Source organism: Lactuca sativa, chromosome 7 (genome assembly GCF_002870075.4).
Source record: "Lactuca sativa cultivar Salinas chromosome 7, Lsat_Salinas_v11, whole genome shotgun sequence".
In the NCBI taxonomy this organism is placed as follows: Eukaryota; Viridiplantae; Streptophyta; class Magnoliopsida; order Asterales; family Asteraceae; genus Lactuca; species Lactuca sativa.
The window spans coordinates 174,725,026-174,750,754 of NC_056629.2; the positions used below are offsets into that span (position 1 = coordinate 174,725,026).

General features: G+C 37.9%; 1 protein-coding gene across 1 annotated transcript in view; it reads right to left on the reverse strand.

The window, feature by feature from the left end:
* LOC111902863 (exopolygalacturonase) overlaps positions 1-22,256 on the reverse strand; it is a 49,588-nt gene extending 27,332 nt beyond the window's left edge. Inside the window, exon 1 of the mRNA XM_052765339.1 lies at positions 21,989-22,256. Coding sequence (XP_052621299.1) covers positions 21,989-22,123 — 135 coding nt within the window. The 5' untranslated portion in view covers positions 22,124-22,256. The remainder of the gene's footprint in view (positions 1-21,988) is intronic.
* Positions 22,257-25,729: the final 3,473 nt, after the last annotated feature.

Genomic DNA, 25,729 nt, shown 5'->3' on the forward strand with positions numbered 1-25,729 from the left:
TTAAAAAATATCCACGCGAATTTGAGGTTGCTGGGGATCAAACCCAGGACCTCAAAGTCTTCAACCAAGCGCCTAACCATCTCGGCTAGCCAAACCCTTGTGATTTCCTTTGGAAATTTTAAACTTAACCACTCCCTGCCGCTTCCAAGTTTCGCAAATTTCACACTTTCAGCCCAATATTCAATTTCTTTTAATTTTAAATTCCTTTTTCATCCAAAATTAAAAAAATAAAGTAAAAATAAAAATAATAATAAATAATAATAATAATAATAATAATAATAATTTTTTTTATTTTTGACTTTTATTTTTGATTTTTTATTTAAAATTTTGACTTTGACTTTCAAGTTTGATCTTTGACTTTAAACTTTGACTTTTTCGTTTAACTTTTAAATTTTCAAATTTAGCTTTTCAGTTTGACTTTTAAGTTTCACTTTTGAGTTTAACTTTTTAAACTTGACTTTTAAGTTTGATTTTGGCTTCTAGTTGTGCTTTTTAATTGATTTTAAGGTCTATGAGGGAGTTGAAAACATGAAAGATAGTCGTCAGGATATGTTAAGACAAAATTTCAACATTTTCTATTATATCCCTGGAGAAACCCTCGAAACTCAGTTGCATCGATTTAGTACACTTACTACTCAGATGAATATAGCTGGGATCTTCTTGTCTAAGTTTGAGATAAACAAAAAGCTACTGAATTCACTTCCAAAATCGTGGGATATGAACATGGCTATCATCAAGAACACAAAAGATCTCAATCATCTTAGTCTTGCTGATGTAATTGAAGAACTTGATGCTTTGAAGTGTAGAAAAAAAATGAGTTCTGAAAACATTCCGGTCACTGAAGTTACATGTAATCCAGCTTGTGAAACTACGATTGAATTTCTTCGGGAACCAATTGATTTATTAAAAAGAGAAGTTGAGGACCTGAGATATGAAGGATATCAACTCAGGAAAGGAGAAAAACCCCTGAAGGTTGAATTAGAAGCAAAAACCAAAGACTTTAGGAAGCTTCAGGAAGAGTATAGCAACAAGTGTGAAAATTATGACTATATTATGAGACAACTTGCTGTTGTAACTGAAGAACTTGACACATTGAAAATTAAGTGTGGAAAAACAGATGTCAGTTTCAAAAATTATACTGCATCAAGTCAGACAGTCGAGTCCTTATTTGAAACCCAATTAAAATTTAAAGATAATCAAAACAAGGGTCTAGGGTATGATAGTGTTCCTCCACCTTTCAATCATAACTACACATCCATCTCTATGACTCAGGAAGAAATTGCCAGGGAGGCACATCTTCAATATGGCAAACCAGCTGGATTTGTGTCAGGAGGTATTCAGGTTGAAGATTCTAATGGTTCTACTTTATGTGCAGGTAAAGTAGCAGAAGATGAGAACAAGGAAAACACTACTGAACAAACCAATGACTCCTTGAACTCAGAATCTGTTGCTTCGAATTTTGTTACTCCTAACAAACCCGTTGTTGAGAAATATAGGCCACCAATTCCAGCGCAACAGAGTACTTGTTACAATTGTGCTTGTGGGAACAATAAGAGACAAGGCAAGGATACGCCACCAGGGGCAGGAAGAAACAACTTCACAATGACGAAAAAGACTTGTTTTCACTGTGGAACACCTGGACACATCCCCAAAAATTGTCCTAATTGCGCATACGTTCCCTACTATGCACAAGGCTGGCAGAACGCGCCAAGAGGGAGATTTTTCAAAGGAAACCCCTCAAGGTTATGTTCAGACAATTCCGACTGGAATGCCATGAAGGCCAAGAATTCAAATCCCATGGCCAAGCATCCAACTCCTAAGAACAAGAAGGGAATGCTGGCCCAGAAGTCTAGTTCAAGAGATGCTCCAGTGAAGCCAAGACCGGTTAGGTCAAAGTTATCTCGGCAGCCGGCTTTAAGTTCCAAGTCAAGGGCCGAGGCACCCATCGGATCGAACAAGAAATGGGTTAAACCCGAATATAGATGGGTACCAAAGGTGAAAACTCCCAAATCATCTAATGACTCTAATATTTCATTGTCTTCTGTTTGTGACAAGCAGGATATGTCATGGGAGAGGGTATCGTGCGTTGATGACAAAGGTCGACCCAGTTTCAAAATGGACTGGGTTCCAAAGACCAACTGATCCCGCTCTGTGTCGGAGCAGCTATGGAGGCATATCATCAGATTTCAGTTTGTTGATAGTGACTGTTCCAGGCACATGATAGGAGGCATCTCTTAACTGTGCAACATTTTGACCTTTGCTTGAGAGTATGTGTCCTTTGTGGGAAGGGAAGAAAGGAGGGGATCACTCATGGGCTTATTGCTTAACGATGTGAAGAATTTTTGGATCTGTTATGAGATTATGCGTGCTGTTCTCAAACCTTCTGGGTGCAGATTCAATCACTGACTTACAGTTTGAATTTTCTTCTCTATACTCCTGAGTTTTTCTTAAGTTGATTCGCTTTAAAGACTAATTTTTGTTTTAAGATAGTTTAAATTTGCACATTTACTTTCGTTTCTCTCCTATGCACAAATTTAGGGGGAGAAATAAAAATATAAAAAAAAAAAACAAAACGAAAATTAGAAAATATTAAAAAATCCAAAAACATTAGAAAATCAGAAAATCAAAATATGGTGTTAATGGAATGTGCTTGCAGGAGATGTTTTGGGAAGTGAAATTAGCAACTGATAGCGGGCAATCTGAATTTATGTAACGTACCTAAGTTGAATTGTCTACGCTCTGTGCTCGATGCGCTAGTAGGCATGAAAAATTTTAAATGGACTTGACTAAGGAGAGTTGAACTTAATGAATTTAAGGACTTGACAAACTTTGACCTAGTTAGATCCGTTTAGCCTGACATCACGACGCTCGGATAGGTTGAGCAGAGAGATATACATGGGAATCTACTGGTCACACTAAAGAACCTGTATCTAGAACTGTGGATTCACTTTTCCTCGATGTGCGGATTCTATCCTTAATTCCGGTTAGATGGGGTGACTGGGGAATTCCGATAAATTAGGTCTGTAGAAGGTTATTTTCTTTATTTCTTTATGTTAGACATATGTTGCCTCCTTTGCTTGATAGAGAGATCCGACATGGACTGTAAGATATGCAACTCTATCTCTCCGCATCTTCTCTCTATGCAATTCTTTCCATCTGTTAGCCATATATTGTCTCCTTTGCATGACTCAAAATCCGACCTGGTACACAGTATATGCAACGTTCTCTTCTCAATCCCTCTAAAACTTCAGTTAGTCATATGTTTCATCCTTTGCGTGATTGGAAGAGATCCGACCTGGATGTACAACATATGCATTCTAAATCTACCTCTCTCTTAATAATTGTCTGCTCACCCGGTGTAAGGAGTATTTTGGAAGTCCTTGACGGCTGGGGCATGCCAGGAAGCGGGAAACACGTTCTAGTACAATTAAAACAGAACATATACAGATTGTCTGTAGATCTCGTTGCTCAATTTAGGTGGACAACAATATCCCTGGTCGTAGTTAGTTAAATGGTCATAAGAAAATTTTATTTAAGAATTAGGGCCAATCATGATAATAAAATTATAATCATCTATATGTATGTGTATCATGTCATTGGTAAATTGTCCAAAATATTGTTACAAATTTTTTGTGTTTAAGTGGACCACAATACTGGCAATCGATCAGACGAAGATGTGAAGATAAGGGTACCGACAAGTGGAATAAGGCTGTCCAAAAACTTTGATCCCAAATCACTCTTAAAGTTAGCTATTATTTTTGTTTTTGTTAAGTTTGTTCATAGTGTCCTTCTAATTTAAATATTAGGGGAGAATTAAAAAAAATTAAAGAATTAAAAAAAACAAACAAAAATCAGAAAATAAAAAATAAAAAATAGTGTTATTTATGTTTTATTTTTGTTCAGAAAATATGAAAAAAAAAACCAAAAATATTGTGTGCTAAATTTTCTTTTAGTTTTGTTTTGTCTTGAAAAGTGATTTTAGGTATAGATAAGACTCATGGAGTTTGTGTTGAATATTTCTGAGCCAAGGCTTCTGTAACGCCTGTGTTTCCGGGCTTGCCGTTTTTAGCAATATAATAGTCTAGGTTAACCTTTGTAACCCGTTTTGAAATAATAAGATTGTATTATTTGAGTATTATGTGTTTTGTGCTTAATTGCTTAATTATGTGGTTTGATTAATTAAGAATAAAAATAAGCGTCAAAATTTAAGTGTAAAATAAACTTAATATCTTTGATCTATGTTGTAGTAGTTGAAACGAGGTTTCCGAATATATATAGAACGCCCAAATCTGACTTCGTATGAGGAAGTTATGATTTATCGAAGTTCCGGCTTAGCGGTATACAGCCTGAAATACTCGAATTGAGATCGAGCGGTTGTTAGCCGAAGCAATCTAAATGAGAATCAAAGATCTCATTGTTGGTATCAAAGCGATAAAAAGTTAGGCGAGAACGGACGTCAAACGAAGAAGTTATGAATTTATAACGAAAGTTTCTGTCGCGGCCTATTAAAAATAATTAATAAAAAATAAAGTCAAAATTAGCCGACGGAGTCTAAACGAAAGTTGTAGAGCGTAGTCTCACCTTCGCGTGGATATAAAGAACGTCGAAAACGGAGTTCGTATGAAGAAGATATGAATTTCCGAAGTTTATTTAATATTTTGTATTTAAATTTAATTGGAAATTCGGAAGCATTATCCGAAGGAGTCACCGATCTGATCTGAGGTACGCCCCGCGTACTCCGAGGGATGTCGACACTCGCACTCGAGCACTTCGGATACGTAAGCAATGACGTTTTGGGCAGTACGCCCCGCGTAACGCAGTACGCCCCGCGTACTCCGAGGTTCCAGCCTCTATATAAAGGATCCGAAGACAGCCTCATTTCTTGTTCAATTTCTTCTCTTCTCTCTAGTCTTTTGCATCGTTTTTCGTGCCGAAGCTACCCCGAAGTCCCGGTATCATACTCTAGCCCCGAGGCAAGTCCCGAGATCCCGAAGATCCCGAGAAGTGCGGTTCCCGAGTCGAAGCTCTGCCCTGCGAGAAGTTCGATTTTCGAGGAGATCTTCCAGATCTGCTGTGGATTACTACTTCTATAAGCCGTAGTGCTGTCGGATCGTCTTCTGATCAAGTGAGTGTGTAGTTATTTCTTCTAATACAATAATACGAAGTATTTTATATAAAAATACGTGCTATGTGTATATATTTGGTTGTGTTATGTGTGAATGAGTATTCACTCTCTTCTATCTTATAGATCTGCTTATTTCTTTATGAGATATGTGTTATGTGTGTGTGCCTCATCTGTTATGTGACATATGTGTTGATTAAAGCATGCTATACAGGTTTTCTTTAAACTACGTATGAAAATATATATTTTTATCTACTAATATGTTGGGTAGAACATGGGTAGATAGTTGGTGTGTAATAAACAGATGAGAGGCCTCGATGTTGTTGTTGTTGTTGATCTAGTTATTCAGCGGAGTATGGATAACGACCACGGACTCTTTCTAGACAGTCCAGTGGAACGCTAGCAGGTTCATAACCTGTAGGTGTTGTGAACGATGTGTTCACCGGTGTACTCTATCCCCCTCATGGTTGCCTTTAGGATATCTATTGTTGAGGAAACCCCTTCGCAGTGATGTCCGTCCCGATGAAAATCCTAGATTAGGTCCCTTGAGATAGTTGTTTTAGGGACGTAAAGTGAGGATAACGGGAATGGGTAATCGGGATAGTGATTGGTTGGTGAAATTAAATATAACTTATTTATTGTGGGTTGAAAACCCTATATGCTCACCAGGCTCCCAAGCCTGACCCACTCAGTTTTATTTGTATTACAGGAAGTGGCACAAGGGCGTAAGATGGATGGATCATCTTGTTGTTTTGTTTACAAGTCTGTATATGTATATATTTGTTGAATGACTTGTAATGTTTATCGTTTATGCTTTATGGCCTGTATCAGAACATGACATCCCGAGTTTTGATTATATAATGAAATGCATCTCTTGATGAAATGCTTTGATAAATATTATTTTATCATGTTTTGTTTTGGGAACAAATTCCGCAACTCTTTCAAATCAAAAGGATTTACTCTGAAAATATTTAAAAGCATAAATGAAAATCGGTCTTTTCTGGCCGAGATTTTGGGGATGTCATAGTTGGTATCAGAGCATTAGTTTAAGCGAACTAGGAATTTGTAGGATTTCTAGACTTAAACTTAGAATGCTAAATGGAATGATGAGATGTGTGTCTGTTGGATTTTAGACACGAGCACTAGTTTATTTTAGGAAAGTTGCCTAAAATGCTTTATGTGCTAAATGTTATATGTTGCCATATATGATATTATTTGTTCGGATCTACGGTTTGTTGCCAACCGGATCTGAAGGTTTATGTGTTTAGGATTCTAAGCGTATGTATACGATATTAGAACTAGCATGTAATCGTTTGGAGTAATAAGGTGAAATTATTCGGTGTAGATCAAAAAAAATGGTGAGAACAAGGAGTGGCGTTGGAAACGCGGATGAAAACAGGAATCAACCGCCAGTGATTGAGCAGATACCTGTTGTAGCAGCAGCACCAGAACCAATAACAATGGCTGCGGTGCAAGCCATGATTCGGGCTATGCTTGCCGAACAAAGGGAGGAGATGCGACAAATGTTGCATAATAATAGGGATGAACCTATCATACCTATTGAGGAACCGGAATTGATTCCCGAGCAATCGGAGGAAGGGAACAATAGTCGCATGGTGAGTCAAGTTGGGACTCAAGAGGAACGAAGGAACGATCCGGAAAGGAGAAACAACAAGGATGGGCGTATGTACAAGAATTTCTTGGGCGCCAAACCGCCAAGTCTTTCTGGGAGCCCAAAGCTTGTTGAGATAATGGATTGGATCTCCGAAATGGAGATGGTATTTGAAAGTTGCGACTGTAGCAACAAACAGAAGACCGTCTTTGCGGTTAGACAACTGAAGACTGGGGTCTTGAGTTGGTGGAAGTTGTTGGCAGATACTATGCCACGAGGAGAGGCCCTGAAAATGTCATGGGAGGAGTTCTTGGAACAGTTAAGGGTGCAGTATTGTTCGGAGATAGATCTGATTGATCTGAACAATGAGTTCCAAAACTTGAAGAAAGGGAAGATGAGCATAGATGACTATGCTACTGCATTTACTGAGAAGATGAAGTTGTTTCCGTACCTAGTGCCAACGGAACTCTCCAAGATTGAGAGGTTTGCTAACGGACTGCCTGCTGACTTTGGTCCGACAGTCAAAATGGCAACCACTCTGAAAACGGCTGTTCGTGCAGCTAAGAATGTGGAGGCCCAGCAGAAGGAAAAGGGTCTGGAAAGAATAGATGTTGGAGAAAAGAGGAGGTTCGATGGAACTTCAGGGTCCAACAAGAAAAACAAGTTCTCGAAGTCTGGTTCGAGGGGAGGTGGAGGTGAAGCGAAATGGTGCGACAAATGTAAGAAGAAGCATCATGGAAGATGTGAGGTGGCGAACACATGCTACAAGTGTGGAAAGCCAGGGCACTATGCCAATGAGTGTACCCTCACAAAGAAAGTTTGCTATGGTTGTGGTGAGGAGGGTCATATGTCGAGAGACTGCCCGAAGAAGAAGGAGGCAGCTAGACCCAACATTCCGCCAAAGCCAAAGGCGAGAGCATTCCAGATGACACTGGAAGCTGCTAAAGATGAAGCTGATGTCGCTTCAGGTACCTTTCTCGTTAACGAATTGCCTGCCCAAATTTTATTTGATTCTGGAGCCAACTACTCCTTTATATCGCATGAATTTGGTAGAAAGCTAGCTTTGCCTGTTGTTAGACTAGATAATGCTTTATTAGTCGAAGTTGCTAGTGGCAAGTTTGTACCTGTTAGCTATCGCATGAAAAACATCTTAATTGATCTGAATGGGAATAAGTTCCACGAGGAATTATTGCCTATCGAACTTAATGGTTTCGACATCGTATTGGGAATGGATTGGCTTAGCGCCAACGACGCCGAAATTTTATGCAAGAAGAAAATAGTCAAAGTAAACCCGCCTGGGAAAGATTCGTTTATGGTGTATGGAGATAAACGCAGAGTGAATTCTGGAATCATTTCATTGATGAAAGCCAGAAAATGTTTGACCAAGGGGTGTACATCGTTTTTAGCATTCGTGATTGATGCTAAGAAGGAAAAGAAGGTGATGCAGAATATTCCAGTTGTGTGTGATTATCCGGAAGTATTTCCCGAAGATCTTCCTGGATTACCGCCTGATCGACAAGTGGAATTCCGTATTGACTTGTTGCCAGGAACAACGCCAATTGCGAAAGCACCTTATCGATTAGCACCAACGGAGATGAAGGAGCTAGTGATGCAACTTCAGGAGTTATTGGACAACGGTTTCATTAGACCTAGTTCATCACCCTGGGGAGCTCCGGTGTTATTTGTAAAGAAGAAAGATGGAAGTATGAGAATGTGCATCGATTACAGAGAGCTGAACAAAGCAACAATAAAGAATAGATATCCGTTGCCAAGGATTGATGACCTGTTCGATCAATTGCAAGGTTCGAGTTATTTCTCGAAGATCGATCTTAGGTCAGGATATCATCAGCTAAAAGTAAGAGAGCAAGATATCGAGAAGACTGCATTCAGAACAAGATATGGACACTACGAGTTCTTGGTTATGTCGTTTGGACTAACCAATGCTCCAGCAGCGTTCATGGATTTGATGAATAGGGTTTGTAACCCGTTCCTTGATAAATCCGTGATAGTGTTCATAGACGACATTCTGATTTACTCGAAAAGCCAGGAGGAGCATGGCAGACACTTGCGAGAAGTGTTGGAAGTTCTGAAGAAGGAGAAGCTGTATGCTAAGTTCTCCAAATGTGATTTTTGGATTCGTGAAGTCCAATTCTTGGGTCACGTGGTCAACCAAGAAGGGATAATGGTTGATCCAGCAAAGATCGAAGCTGTGACGAAGTGGGAACAACCGAAAAGTCCCACGGAGATTCGAAGCTTTTTAGGATTAGCCGGATATTACCGAAGGTTTATCCAAGGCTTTTCTTCGATCGCTAGTCCATTGTCAGCTTTGACCCACAAAGGAGCTACTTATGCTTGGGGTGAGAAGCATAAGGAAGCATTTGAGAAGCTAAAGGAGAAGCTATGCGAGGCACCGATACTTTCTCTACCCGATGGAGTTGAAGACTTCGCTGTCTATAGCGATGCGTCTGGGGTTGGATTGGGTTGTGTTTTGACCCAAAGAGAAAAGGTGATAGCATATGCGTCTCGACAGCTGAAAGAGCATGAAAAGAACTACCCGACTCATGATTTAGAGTTGGCAGCGGTAGTTTTCGCTCTGAAAATATGGAGGCATTACCTCTGTGGCACAAAGTGCAAACTTTTCACTGATCATAAGAGTCTCCAATACCTCTTTAATCAGAAAGAATTGAATATGAGGCAACGACGCTGGCTAGAATTACTTAAAGACTATGACTGCGAGATACTTTACCACCCCGGTAAAGCTAATGTTGTTGCTGATGCTCTCAGTCGGAAAGTCAATCCCGAAAGGAAAAGGCCAAGAGCGTTGAGAATTGAAGTTGTCTCAACTATTTTGGAAAGTATAAAGAAAGCTCAGAGCGAAGCTTCTGAGAAGAATGATAGAAAGGAGGAACGTTTGGGCAAAACGTTGGTGTTCGGTGTAAACAGTCATGGACTAAAGGTGTTCCAAGATCGGATTTGGATACCTAAGACAGGAGGAGTCAGAGATCTTCTGATGGAAGAAGCTCACAAGACCATGTACTCGATTCATCCGGGTAGCACTAAAATGTATAGGGACCTGAAACCCTACTACTGGTGGCCGACGATGAAGCTTGATGTTGCAAAGTATGTGGCCGAGTGTGTGACTTGTGCGAGAGTCAAGACACAACATCAGAAACCGTACGGGAGTTTAGAACCTTTGCCTGTGCCGATGGGTAAGTGGGAAGACATTGCTATGGATTTTGTCACTAAACTGCCCAGAACAAAGAATGGTCACGACATGATTTGGGTGGTCGTTGATCGATTCACTAAGAGTGCGCATTTCATAGCGGCCAGGGAGAAATGGTCTATGGAGAAGCTTGCGAATTCTTACGTGAAGGAAATTGTGAGGCTTCACGGTGTTCCGTCAACGATTGTGTCGGATCGTGATAGCCGTTTCACATCGAGGTTTTGGAAAAGTCTACAAGAGGAATTGGGTACCAAGTTGTGTTTAAGTACAGCTTACCATCCGCAGACTGATGGTCAGAGCGAACGAACGATACAAACACTTGAAGATATGCTGAGAGCATGTACTCTAGAATTCCTAGGTAATTGGGATGAACATTTACCGTTGGTAGAATTTTCCTATAATAATAGTTTCCACTCGAGCATTAAGATGGCACCTTACCAAGCTTTGTATGGACAGAAGTGTCGTACGCCGTCTTGTTGGCTTGAGGCTGGGGAAAAGCAGTTTATGGGACCGGAGTTGGTTCATCAAACTGCTGAAAAGTTGAAAATAATTAGGGAAAGAATGTTAGCAGCTCAGGATCGTCAAAAGAGCTATGCTGACAAGAAGCGAAGACCGATGACTTTTGAAGTTGGAGATTTGGTTTTGCTTAAAGTCTCGCCGTGGAAGGGACTTATAAGATTTGGTAAAAGGGGAAAGTTGAGTCCAAGGTTTATTGGACCGTTTAAAGTTCTTCAGAGGATTGGGAACCAAGCTTACAAGCTTGAATTACCCGAAGAACTGAATGGAATTCACAACACTTTTCATGTGTGTTATTTGAGGAAGTTCACGGGAGAAGTTCCCGACATAATTCCAATTTCTGAATTGAGAATTGATGAGAACAAAAGGTTGATTGAAGAACCAGAGGCAATTGTTGACCGAAAGACTAAGAAATTGCGACGCAAGATGGTTGGGTTAGTGCTTGTCCGATGGAAACACACGAATGGGCCGAATCTCACCTGGGAGACGGAGAGTGACATGATGAGTCGCTATCCGCATTTGTTTGTTGATGTGTGATTCCGGGGACGGAATCATTCTAAGGTGGAGAGAATTGTAACGCCTGTGTTTCCGGGCTTGCCATTTTTAGCAATATAATAGTCTAGGTTAACCTTTGTAACCCGTTTTGAAATAATAAGATTGTATTATTTGAGTATTATGTGTTTTGTGCTTAATTGCTTAATTATGTGGTTTGATTAATTAAGAATAAAAATAAGCGTCAAAATTTAAGTGTAAAATAAACTTAATATCTTTGATCTATGTTGTAGTAGTTGAAACGAGGTTTCCGAATATATATAGAACGCCCAAATCTGACTTCGTATGAGGAAGTTATGATTTATCGAAGTTCCGGCTTAGCGGTATACAGCCTGAAATACTCGAATTGAGATCGAGCGGTTGTTAGCCGAAGCAATCTAAATGAGAATCAAAGATCTCATTGTTGGTATCAAAGCGATAAAAAGTTAGGCGAGAACGGACGTCAAACGAAGAAGTTATGAATTTATAACGAAAGTTTCTGTCGCGGCCTATTAAAAATAATTAATAAAAAATAAAGTCAAAATTAGCCGACGGAGTCTAAACGAAAGTTGTAGAGCGTAGTCTCACCTTCGCGTGGATATAAAGAACGTCGAAAACGGAGTTCGTATGAAGAAGACATGAATTTCCGAAGTTTATTTAATATTTTGTATTTAAATTTAATTGGAAATTCGGAAGCATTATCCGAAGGAGTCACCGATCTGATCTGAGGTACGCCCCGCGTACTCGAGTACGCCCTGCGTACTCCGAGGGATGTCGACACTCGCACTCGAGCACTTCGGATACGTAAGCAATGACGTTTTGGGCAGTACGCCCCGCGTAACGCAGTACGCCCCACGTACTCCGAGGTTCCAGCCTCTATATAAAGGATCCGAAGACAGCCTCATTTCTTGTTCAATTTCTTCTCTTCTCTCTAGTCTTTTGCATCGTTTTTCGTGCTGAAGCTACCCCGAAGTCCCGGTATCATACTCTAGCCCCGAGGCAAGTCCCGAGATCCCGAAGATCCCGAGAAGTGCGGTTCCCGAGTCGAAGCTCTGCCCGCGAGAAGTTCGATTTTCGAGGAGATCTTCCAGATCTGCTGTGGATTACTACTTCTATAAGCCGTAGTGCTGTCGGATCGTCTTCTGATCAAGTGAGTGTGTAGTTATTTCTTCTAATACAATAATACGAAGTATTTTATATAAAAATACGTGCTATGTGTATATATTTGGTTGTGTTATGTGTGAATGAGTATTCACTCTCTTCTATCTTATAGATCTGCTTATTTCTTTATGAGATATGTGTTATGTGTGTGTGCCTCATCTGTTATGTGACATATGTGTTGATTAAAGCATGCTATACAGGTTTTCTTTAAACTACGTATGAAAATATATATTTTTATCTACTAATATGTTGGGTAGAACATGGGTAGATAGTTGGTGTGTAATAAACAGATGAGAGGCCTCGATGTTGTTGTTGTTGTTGATCTAGTTATTCAGCGGAGTATGGATAACGACCACGGACTCTTTCTAGACAGTCCAGTGGAACGCTAGCAGGTTCATAACCTGTAGGTGTTGTGAACGATGTGTTCACCGGTGTACTCTATCCCCCTCATGGTTGCCTTTAGGATATCTATTGTTGAGGAAACCCCTTCGCAGTGATGTCCGTCCCGATGAAAATCCTAGATTAGGTCCCTTGAGATAGTTGTTTTAGGGACGTAAAGTGAGGATAACGGGAATGGGTAATCGGGATAGTGATTGGTTGGTGAAATTAAATATAACTTATTTATTGTGGGTTGAAAACCCTATATGCTCACCAGGCTCCCAAGCCTGACCCACTCAGTTTTATTTGTATTACAGGAAGTGGCACAAGGGCGTAAGATGGATGGATCATCTTGTTGTTTTGTTTACAAGTCTGTATATGTATATATTTGTTGAATGACTTGTAATGTTTATCGTTTATGCTTTATGGCCTGTATCAGAACATGACATCCCGAGTTTTGATTATATAATGAAATGCATCTCTTGATGAAATGCTTTGATAAATATTATTTTATCATGTTTTGTTTTGGGAACAAATTCCGCAACTCTTTCAAATCAAAAGGATTTACTCTGAAAATATTTAAAAGCATAAATGAAAATCGGTCTTTTCTGGCCGAGATTTTGGGGATGTCATAGCTTCATCCCCGAGCATAAAAGAATTCTCATTCGAAGGAGCAAGAAATGAAGATTATTCTTTCAACATTCAATCTTTCAACCCCATAAGCAAGGTGAAGCTGAAATCGAAGATTATGTGACAGGTTGCATTGAAGCCTCCTCAATCAGTCTGCTGCTATCTTAAACCTGCTGAAGTGATCCAGAAGATTTGTTCTCTCTGATGTTCTCTCTGAAGATTCTCAAGCTGAAAGCGCCATCTTTCAAAAATCAGTACAAGAAGCCTCCTCACCCAATGTGCGTTCAGAGTCAAATCTTGAAGAAAAGCTCAAGTGCTCAAGATGAAGTGATTCATTGAAGATTCATCAAGTACATCTTGAAGTTGTGAAGAATTTGAAGATAAATGCTGAAGACAATCTCCCAATGAAGATTAACAAGAAAAGCTAGCTACTTTTTAGGGGGAGCTTGTTGGGTCAATTAAGAAAAGAAAGTTATAAACCAAGGGGGAGATTGTTGGGTCAAAAATATGGTTTATACTTTAGTTTTCCAGAAAAATATATTTTTGTGTCTTGGAACGTAAATAGCTTAGTGTTTACGGCCATTTGAGTGTTTACGGTCTGTGTTTATGGCCGTAAACAGGTTTACGACCGTAAACCCATTTACGTCCCATGTTCTCCAGCCCATGTTCCCCTTGTATATATATAGCTGTTAGGGTGAGGAGTATAGATTGATGAACATTAGAGAGTGTACGGTAGAGAGAAGAACAAGTGTGTGTTATGTGTGAATCTTGTATCCGGAACTTCATTCTAATCAATACAATCAAGATTCATCATATTCTTCTTCTCCTTCTCTTCTATTTGATCTGGCATCATCCGTTTGATTAGGATTCTGCACCATCAAACGGATCTGATTGATACACAGGCAGATTAGGGACTTACATTACGAATTCCATTGCCTTATAACAGCACCCTCGTGTCGCCAAAAACACCTAACTAGTAGAAACGAGATAGACCCAATGGTAACAACGAAAACGAAACTGGCAATGATAAGAACACGAACACTAGAACACCTAACAAGTAGAAACGAGATAGACCCAATGGTAACAATGAAAACGAATCTGGTAACGTTAAGAACACAAACACTAGAACTCCTAACAAGCAGAAATGAGATAGACCCAATGGTAACAACGAAAACAAAACTAGTAATGACAGGAGCTTGAATATAAAACACCTTGTCATTCCTAACAACCAATACTCCTCAAATTGATGTAACAACAAGGAGTCCGACGTCATCAGTTGACACGGATAGGCTTGATTCTCACCTTACAACCTCGAGCTTTGCGAATAGACTTTTGTCTTGTGCAATCGAATAACAAAACTTGTTCAGTCGGTAATGACGAGATCCCTATCAACCAGACGCCTAAGTTCTGGCGTAAGGACTACCACGCCCTTCCCTAGCCTCAGCAAAGATTAAAAATCAAGGAGCAAAGAGCATAAAAAAGGGAATCCAAAAAGCTTCCAACATTCCTCCATAGATTCCTAAATTCTCTTAGAAAACCTCAACCATGTGCTAAGAAGAGGTACAATCACCTCGACTCCTAGAATCACTTCAATGACCTAACACCCGATGCCACTTAGCACAGTCACAAGAATGAATAGTGTCTGATCATAAGATCAACATATTATATAAAGGAAACATTAGACCCAGTCCCTAAACGCAGGGGCACCTGTCTAACTCATAAGGGGAGAAAAACGAAATCATCATAGGCACCACCAGCTACGATTAAGCCAAACAAAACACATCCTCAAGGATCGATACTCCCTACCCCGAATCGGAGACACGATTAATCAACAGCAAGGAAGGGCCAAGGCCGACCTACCATTAGTTGGAAAGACCCTAAGGAGAAAACTCCCAAGATAATCTAAGACTCATAAGGTCAACTATATCACGCAAAATCAACCTTGGTGACCATAGTACCAACTCTTAAGGCCCAGAAAACTCTACTTCTAGGACACCAGGATCCCGATCCCTAGAAGACCATTAAAAAGGCCTCGCCAAGAAAGGGCCTGATAACTCATAGTCTCTGATTAACATAAGGAACTAGTTTTGGACATTTCCCCTTCCATGTGCTCAGCGCTTATTAGTGTCAGACCACCAAAACTATAGAAATTCCACCTGTCGAGGTCAAGGTAAAACTGAACCCACAACTCGAAGAGAAGCATGTGTAGTACACATTGACAAATTTGAATGCCCACTTGCTTCTAATCGAGTATTCATATGACAACAACTACTACTCTAGCATAGGAGTTGTACCCTTCGAAGCCATGTGTGGCCAGAGGTGTAGATCATCCTCTATTAGGCTGATATGGGAGATACCCAGCCGACAAGATGACAAATGCCCAATAGCACACTCATTAGACCCGAGATTATTCGATAAACCACGAAAAAAGATAGTTCAAACCCGAACATGACCCCAACTATAGTAACGCCAATGAAAGAGCTATGTTGATAACATCTTAAAACCTTGAAGTCCCAAGTAGGGAATCAGGGTATTAATTTAAGAACTCCCCTCGGGGAAGAGTAACTCGAATCAAAATGGAAAAGTGAACTAAACTCCCGATGCACCAGACCCTTCGAGATCCTCGCACAGATCGGCCGATAGCCTACCAACTCTAATTACCCTCCGAGTTTAGTAACGCACACCCTAGAGTCCATGTATCGAACCTAGAAAGTGTCTATCGGACAACCCTCCCACTCCCACCGGAAAAGACTAAGGAGAATTAGAACCTCCTAATCATTGATCCGCCTATAGAGACATTGAAAAGGAAAGTTAAGAACACCAAACAAAGCCGCATCCCAATGGTGAAGGTTCTAGGGAACGGTAGGCGTGAGCCGGTATCCACCTATGAACACAAATACCAAATAACTCGAAAGTACTCTTACTTATTTCCGCTTTCATGACCCTATCTTTCGAAAGAATTTCGGGACGAAATTCCCTCTAACGGGGGGATGATGTCACAACTGGCCTTTTTGGCTAGGAAATTTCATTCTTAAGTAAGCAAGGACTCTTGTGAGACTTGTGCTAACACACCTAAGTGTTCAATATAAGTTCCTAAGGAGCCATATAGTGTTAGAATGTAAATCTCTCAAAGTATAGTGAATCTCTCCCAAATCTCTCCAAGTATAGTGAATCTCTCCCAAATCTCCCCAAGTATGTGAAATCTCTCCCAAATCTCTCTAAGTATGCGAAATCTCTTCTAGAATAGTGAATCTCTCCCAAATCTCTCCAAGAATAGTGAATCCCTCCCAAATCTCTCTAAGTATGCGGAATCTCTCCAAGAATATTGAATCTCTCCCAAATCTCTCTATGTATGTGAAATCTATACAAGAATAGTGAATCTCTCCCAAATGTCACCAAGTATGTGAAATCTCTCCCAAATCTCTCCACGGATCTTAAATCTCCGTAAGTACCTTCCTCAGTCGAAAACAGCTCAAAACTGGAAGAGGAAACCCCCAAAAGGATCCTTTTGGTCCGGAACCTCTTAGTCCGGAACCTCTTGGTCCGGACTCCTCTTGGTCTTGAACCTCTTGGTCCGGAACCCTCTTAGTCCGGAATGCCTCTTAAGGAACCAAGAGGACTCACCACTTCGGAAACCTGTCATCCGGACCACCCATTCCGAAATCTCGCAGCTCAGGAAGCCTCTTGCCTCGCCTCGCTTCGGAAGCTATAGTCGGCTTCGAACCGAGAAGGTCACTCCGGATCTCGCCTGTGGACTCCGAAATCAGGAGAAGAGCTTCGGAACTCACTCAGCAGCTTCAGAAATGACCCAAATGACTCCAAAAATTAGAAGCTGAATCCGGAACTTCTCCTAAGCCCTTCGGACCTTCGCATGAGCATGATCCCACTTCGGATTTTCATTATTTTCAGACTTTTTCACCATTTTAAGGCATTTTGAAGTCGGAAATTACACCAAACTTGTATTTTTCCTATCCTAAACCCCTTAGACCCCTATTTTATGCTAAAATTAATTATTTTAAGCATATTCTTCATAAAAATAAATGTTTGGGATTGAGGAAAACCTTATCCTAACTCAAGAAAAAGACAAAGGGATTGACCTTGTGATTTGATGTAATTCCTCATTTCCCATGCAAATCACGGTATTCCAAGCTTTACCCATCAAATACCCATGCATGGACCACCAGATACCCATGTACCAAAGATTCCTCCCTTTTCCTTATACTCCAAAGCAACGACATTGAGAGAGTTTAGACTCCACTTTCTCTCTCACTTTTCCCCATTTTCTCTCAAAAACTCATCTTGAAGCAAGAATAAAGGATCTTGCTGAAAGGAAATTTCTCAACTTCTTCCTGAGAAAATTTAAGGAAAATTCCTCCACTCATCTAATATTTTATTGTATTTCGAGATGAATCCATATTATTTTATTCATAATAACATGTGATGATCATCCTTAGGAAAACATCCATCCCAGGGAAGTTCCTCATCTCAGCAATAGTTTAAGTTTGAGATCTTCACTCCAGAACTGCAAACAACTCCTCAACTAACTCAAGGTGAGCTTCATACCCCACCTTTTTCAATGTTTTAATGTTTTTGGGGGAGAGTACAAGTCAAATCTTGCCTAGATTCTTAAATGATTGCATATATACGTATGTTTGTATGTGTGTGTGAAATATTATTAAATTATTATTTAGTAATATACTCATGAACGAATGATTTCTAAATTTCCTAAAGAACAGATGATACTTTGTACAAAAGAGCCTCCCAACTATTGGGTGTGTCCAACTTAACCCCTTTATCTATGCTTTCATGTCTAAAGACAAAAGTTATAAAAAGAGACCTTACTAAGTGGACACCATTTCTAGTGATTTTCGAAAATAGGAACTTTTTGACTATTTTGCAAACTATCAGGGAGTGTTTTATAAATATTCAACATGAAAGTTTGCGTCAAGAAAATATAAAAGTAGAGCCTTTATGACAGAAATATTTGCATGTCATAAGCTGATGTCATAAAACCTCCGAGAACACAAGCAATGTTTTATATGTCATAAAACATAAAATGTGTGTCATAATCGGCAGTTATAAATTTATATAAATTATAACTTGACACTTTTTCTCTTGACTAAAACGACTCATTTTTCAATAAACAAAAAGGAACGAACACGAGCACCCAGTTAACGAGCACAATCAACGATATGAAACGAGAACGATATTTCTATTCAATAAGTACGAGTTTCATTATTTATCTAACAAATAATGGATCTCTAACGATTGTCAAAAGATTGTTAATATTCTACTCAGACAAATCTCAACAGTGCCTAAATATAAAAATATTATTGTACGTCTAAGTCCTGTAAGGAGTTATAGCCAAAGTCTCTTGGAGGGAGAGCGGGATATTGTGTGTAGATCTATACGGGGTTGACACCCCGTACCTGCGCTGTTCGCTACAGCTAGACAGGCCAGTCTAGGATGACAAATGTCTTTTCCAAACCGAGGGCGCCAGAGAAATGCCAAAACAGGCACTCCGTCATGATTAGTATGGTTATAACGACTCACTAGAATATGTTATATTAACTAGAAATATACGTAAGGAAACCCTCATAAATAAATTTTGGCACGTTGTGTTGACCATCCTACATGTGATAGGTGATGGTCCGCATTTGTTGTGTTGACTGTCTTTCTTCATCGTGTAGAATATCCACAATAGCCATGTGGATTCTTTCTCCTAACAAGTATAGAGTCGTAATACTGCTATTTTACAAATTAAAAAGCGTAGGACTCTATAGAAAAAAAAATTCTACGATTTCGATAACGACAAAATAGAACTTACGAATATTTTATAGCAGAAAATATAGCATTTTCTGGAGAAAACGATTCTTTTACGATTTCGATAATGATAAACCAAAACTTACGATTATTTTGTAGCAGAAAATATAGGATTTTCTGGGGAAAACGATTCTTTTACGATTTCGATAACGATAAACTAGAACGCACACACTCAATTTTACTCGATAAGAGGAGCATGATTTTTCAACCATATTTCCTTTTTGAAAATAAGGGATTTGTCTTAAGACGGTTGATTGTTACTATTTAAAAGAACTATTCTCAGACTTTTCAAAATCACTCCGTATAAGGATGAACAAAAGTAATGTTATGCACACATATAACCATGATTTTCAAGGCAAGACTCCAAACGATTTCATAGAAAATATCTGATTTTCTAAAAGTACAACGAGAACGATTCTAAACAAGTGAAAAAGATTTTTTACAAAAACGCTTATGAACTCACCAACTTTTTAGTTGACGCTTTTCAAAACGACTTGTATTCTCATGGATCTAGTAAGCAAGAAACAAGGGACGCTGATGCAAGATCATTTAGCTGTAGTTGAAGTTTTCTACTTATGTAACTTTTGTGTAACTCGAAGAACAAATACAATATGTAAACAATGTAAGTTTGTTATCTGAATGTATGATGTTTGGATTGGTCCGTTTCACTTATATTCAATTGTTATGATACTGCAGCATGATGTCACCCGGCTCCAGACGTTTCCGCCGTCAGGTCCAGGGGTGTGACAAGAACTACCAAATTTAGTGACTTTAATTTGTTCTTATCATTTTGTGGGGGTAGGTTGGTGAGTCACCCAAAAAAAGCATTATGAGAGGTCACTTCAATTAAAAATATTGAGTTGTTTTCCATAGCCAAGTTTCTTTAATTTAGAGATCAATGCCTAACTCAGTCCAGAAGATATATTGACGGGGTCAAACAGAGTGGAGACGTCATATTGACTATTTGATTGAGACTACGACATGAATGGAATTTCCCTGTTGATATATCCATAAATATCTACCATTTTAAGATATTCTTACGTGTTGAGTTGTGAGCTATATTGATCGATTAAAATTGGAATTTACTGGACTTTCAGCTACACTTCTTTCGCTTAATACATTAGAAAGGGCAAGAGAGGCCTTGATGTTTATTTGAATTTGTGCCACAATTTTCATGTTTATTCACTTCTAAACATTTTATGTGTTTCTGTCAAGTTTTACCATATTTTTCTCTAATAGCTCTGTTAAATCTTTTGAATCAATAAGTCTTCGTCGTTGTTTTCCATATATTATAATTTGTGGGCATAAGTCGGACCATCATATATGAACATGTAGATTCCATGAAAAACGGATGCTAACAAAAAGTTGGGGAAGAATTAGAAAAAAATTAAGCACATGCTAGGATCCGGAAGGGTCGAAGATTGTAAGATAGAATGAGCATTTGGACTGACCGGAACAAACCGAACTGGAAACGACACTGGACGGGACGGGATTTTCACTCTACAAAGCAATTCTCAATTCTTCCTCTCTCATTCAATCAGTTCCTGGTACATTTCACGATGCTTTTCGAACCACGCTCAAGAAAAAGTGTAAGAATGAACATTTATGTGGAACCAAAACCGAAGTTGAACTGAAACCAAATTTCATTATACACGATAGTTCCTGATTCTTCCTTTCTCATTCAATCGTTTAATCCGGTTCTCGGTCCGTTTTGGGGTGGCTTTGGAACTAGGCTCGTGCCTACTGTTGGATACCTCTAAGGGTCAAAAAAACATTTCATGAAAAATGATACGTCCATCTGTAACTTTCCAAAACTACAAAGACCAAACCATAAATTTTTTAAAATACCAGGACCCAATATGGAAATTTCAGAAGTTTAGGGATCAAAACAGAAGCTTTTAAGCTACATGTACCAAACTATACATTTTCAAATGGACCAATGTATAAGTAATAATCACAAATGACCAATATCGAAGATTTCACAGAGCAATATGGAGTTTTCAAAACGAATAGGATCATTATACAACGTTTTAGAACTACAGGAACTATCTCCAACTTTCTAAAATGTAGTCAACTTGCCGATGTAGATGATAACGTTGTAGATATCGTGCTCGTCTTCTTCGGATAGCTACTGGCTGGACCGGAGTTTGCCGCCAGCTTTGAACGTTAAAGAGAAACTTTTACTAATCTTTTTAGGACCTTCTAATAGCATAAAATTTTCAAAAATATACATTCAGATTCCTTATAACCAAACCTCTTTTATGGTCTTTCAAGAAAAGAATTTCGAGACAAAGGATAATGACTTATAAGCCCAACAAAGTTTCCAAACTATTCAAAAAACCTCAATTATGTTTTGTGTGTTCAAGAAAAGCCAACAAACTTAATCTTTGTCTAAAAAGGCCCAACTAACTTACGCTTTTGTTCAACTCTTATTACGGTCAACCGACTAATGATCTTTGTTGGTCTTACAAGTCATTTCCCTGATATTTAATATCACGTCATAAGCCATGTCTTTCGTTGACTTTCATTAGCCGGTTAACCATAATAAGAGTTGAACAAAAGCGTTGGTTAGGTTTTTTTAGACAAAATGTTAAGTTCGTTGGTTTTCTTGGACATACAAAACATAATTGGTCTTTTTTGAAGGGTTTGGAAACTTTTTTGGGCCTATAAATCATTTTCCCTTCGGACAAAACAAATTTCGGCCAAAATCGGAGAAAGTTTAATAAAATGGACCGAAATTGGGAAACTAAACAAACCCACTAAAGAACACTTGCACTTTAAGTGTTTCTCTCTAAAGATTAAATTGCCCAGAGTTATCATTATAAAGATTTACAGTGTTGACTCCGTTTTCTTATTGTTCTTTACTATTGAATATGATCAAGGACTAAAGTGTGGGTGATATTATCTAACACAAGTTTGAAGTAAGACGATTTGCAGATCTATATATACAAATAAGAAACGTATAAAGTTAATTGATGTATATCATTATTACCTTGCCATCATCGGTTTTGGCATCGCCCTTAGCACCTTTGGTTTTAATGTTGACAACAGCAGCATGGCTTCTTGCAATGTATGCTATAAGAAACAAGCAACATATTGCTTGTCGGATCGAGTTTTCTGTATGCATTTTATTGAAGCTCTTGTTATTTGCTTTGTGGGCTTTATTTTTCGGCTGTCCTCTAAAGAAGTAATGACAGATGTCAAGGGAGACAATTTATATATAGGAGATACGATTACCTAAGTTGTAGAGAACAAGTTCATTTACGGAATTTATATACCTAAGTTGTAGGTAACAAGATCATTTACGGAATTTATATAGATATGATTACCTAAGTTGTTGGTAACAAGTTCATTTACGGGACTAACTTTTCATTATTTTTACCAAACATTTTTGGCAAGCATTTCATATCGTATTATTAGATCATTTTTCACCAAATTTTAGAAAACTAGTCTCAATGACAAGCTGGATCGGGTTTTAAATAATAATTAATGAAAACTTAAAACCAATGTTTTAAAAACTGGTTTGAACCGGTCGGTCAAACCGGTTGGACCGGAAACTGGGAAGGAAACGGTTCAACTATCACCGATTATACGTTGATTTCTTAACCGGGTTGAACCGGCCGGTTTTTAGAAAAACCCGGTTGAACCGGTCAAAATAAACCGATTAAACCGAATAAAAATACATGGTTATGTTATAAAGTTTATTTTGTTTTCTCTAAATAAAAACATATGATAATGTTTTAAAGTTTTTTGATGTGTTTGTATTCATCTAAAATTATATTTTGTTCTGATATTATACTTTATTTATTTTTTTTTGACGTATATGAATTGATATAAAACACTAAAGTTATGTTTATTTGTAATTTTAATGTATTTGGATGGATCCACAACTTATTTTTATATGTATTTTTAATTTTTAAACTTGTAAACGTCAAATTCATGATTGATATATGTATCTAAGTATAGGAAAAAAGATGAAAATTATAGAAAACGGTTAACTCATCGGTCGAACCGGGAAACGGTCACCATACCGATTAAACTAAAAAAGTGGTTTTTAAAATATTGCTTAAATATGAGTTACGATTCTAAGAAGTACTAAATGATAAACCACGTAAAGTAAAGCACCAAAAAAGCATCTCCATAAATGGGTTGGATGGCTATCCTCTAAAATCTTGTTTTTCATGTTAGCAAGTTAAACAAAACCACCTTTAAAATAATATATATATATATATATATATATATATATATATATATATATATATATATATATATATATATATATATATATATATATATATATATATATATATATATCCGGTAAGAAATTTTTTTTCGATTTATTTTTTTGGCGAACAAAACAAATGAATCATTAGATGAATCAATAATAACATGATTCATAAAAAAAATTCCGAAAAAACATTTCGATGATTTATTTTTGCGATGATTTTGTTGATATTAACTAAAATTGTCATAAAAGTGATTTTTTTTTCTTGATTTACCTAAAAATGAATCATGAAAGTGTTCTTTTTTAATTTTTTTTCTTATGAATCATCTTACTTTTGAATCATCTAATGATTCATTTCATTTTTTTCTTAAGAAAATATGTATATAAAAAATTTCTTACCTTCCTACCAAAATTTCCTTCTTATTTGATCTTGACTCTCTCTCTCTCTCTCTCTCTCTCTCTATATATATATATATATATATATATATATATATATATATATATATATACACACACACACACACACACAGAGCTAGGTTCAAATGTTTCTAGCAACTATTGTGTGCATGTATGCACCAATCAGAATTAAGCAAAAACAAATTCAATAATAAATCATAAAGGGTATAATGGTAATCTTGGCGACACTTAATTATGGTAAATATTTAAAACATTTAATACTAGGGGAATTTGTTTGTTAACCCTACAAAAACATCGATCCTTCATCACCATACACTCATCATATTCCTTGTTTCCTCTAGGAGGAAACCCTACCCCTTTCTTATATGTACAATTCTGAAATTTAAAGACACCTGAGGATGCAGATACTAAGAGCAACAGACAACCACTTTCAATCTCTCGTCTTTATCAAGGAGAGAACAAGAAGGAAGAGTTACGGTGCTCTACACTTCAGACTCGATTTGGTAAGAAGACAAAAGGATTATTAGTTTCTTTACCAAATTGAGTTTGAAGTGTAGAGCATTGTATCTAATCCTTCTTGTTGCTCTTACGATGCAAGTGTCTTTAAATTTCAGAAACGTACACATAAGAAAGGGGTAGGGTTTCCTCCTAGAGGAAACAAGGAATATGATGAGTGTGTGGTGATGAAGGATCAATGTTTTTGTAGGGTAACAAACAAATTCCCATAGTATTAAATGTTTTAAATATTTACCATAATTAAGTGTAGCCAAGATTACCATTATACCCTTTTATGATTTATTAGTGAATTTGTTTTTGCTTAATTCTGATTGATGCATACATGCGCACAATAGATGCTAGAAACATTTGAACTTAGCTCTCTCTCTCTCTCTCTCTATATATATATATATATATATATATATATATATATATATATATATATATATATATATATATCAGTGTTGCAGAAATCGGCCTAATCGGCAATTAATCGCTAATCGGACCTCAACCGATGAGATTTATTGCTAATCGGTCACTATAATCGGGTTTGGTCAATACAGGTCAAAGTCAGAATTAATCGGACCTAATCGGGCCTAATCGGACCTAATCGGACTTAATTGGACCTAATCGGGTTTGATTTCGTTACAATTTTCTGAACTCTTTTCGTTTATCGTTTTTGTATTCACAGATCATAAATCAACTTATCTAGTTTGCTCAGTGTCCCGGTGGCCCTTCTCCTCCACATATGTGGGTACCTGAAGGTTATCTGACTTCTCTGTTCCCCTATACGAACAATTGTATTTTGGAGCAAGAAAACATCGCCACCTACCAAGTATTCGATGATATGAATAGGTCGCTTATTCTATTTTCTTATTGTAACATCCCCATTTTCACGGCCAGAAAAAACTGATTTTGTTTATGCTTTATAAATCAGAGTATATCTTTTAATAAAATGGTTGAGGAATTTATTCCCAGTAAAGCATGATAAATACGTTTTCAAAGTATTTCCAAAGAAAAGTATTTTTATTCATTTTAAAACATTTGGGATGTCATTGTCAATACAGAAACATAAGCATAAACAGAACTTATATTCATTATCACTAGTGATTTATATCTCCATAATTTATCAGTGTAATGTGACTTCATATCAACACCTGTGATATAAATAAACTGAGTGGGTCAGGTTGGGAAACCTGGTGAGCACATAGGTTTTTCAACCCACAAGAATATAATTATGATGTTTAAACAATCAAGCAATCAACCCAATTACCCATCCCCGTTATCTTCTTTATTCTGAAGGATCTACCCTATGAATCAACTATTTCTCGTTCATTCATTCCTAAGGATCATCCTACGGAATCGGCACGAAGTCCATCGTTGCCATGGTTTACACAACGGGCACTAACTCCACATAGTCTCCAGGATTTAAGCATCAAGTCTGCATAATCGCCAAGGTTTAGGAACCAAGTCTACAAGGTCGCTAAGGTTTAGAGTACACCGGGCGAACACTTCGTTCACAACACCTACAGGTTGCGAGCCTGCTAGTGTTCCACTGGACTGTCTAGAATAGTCTGTGGTTGTTATCCATACTCT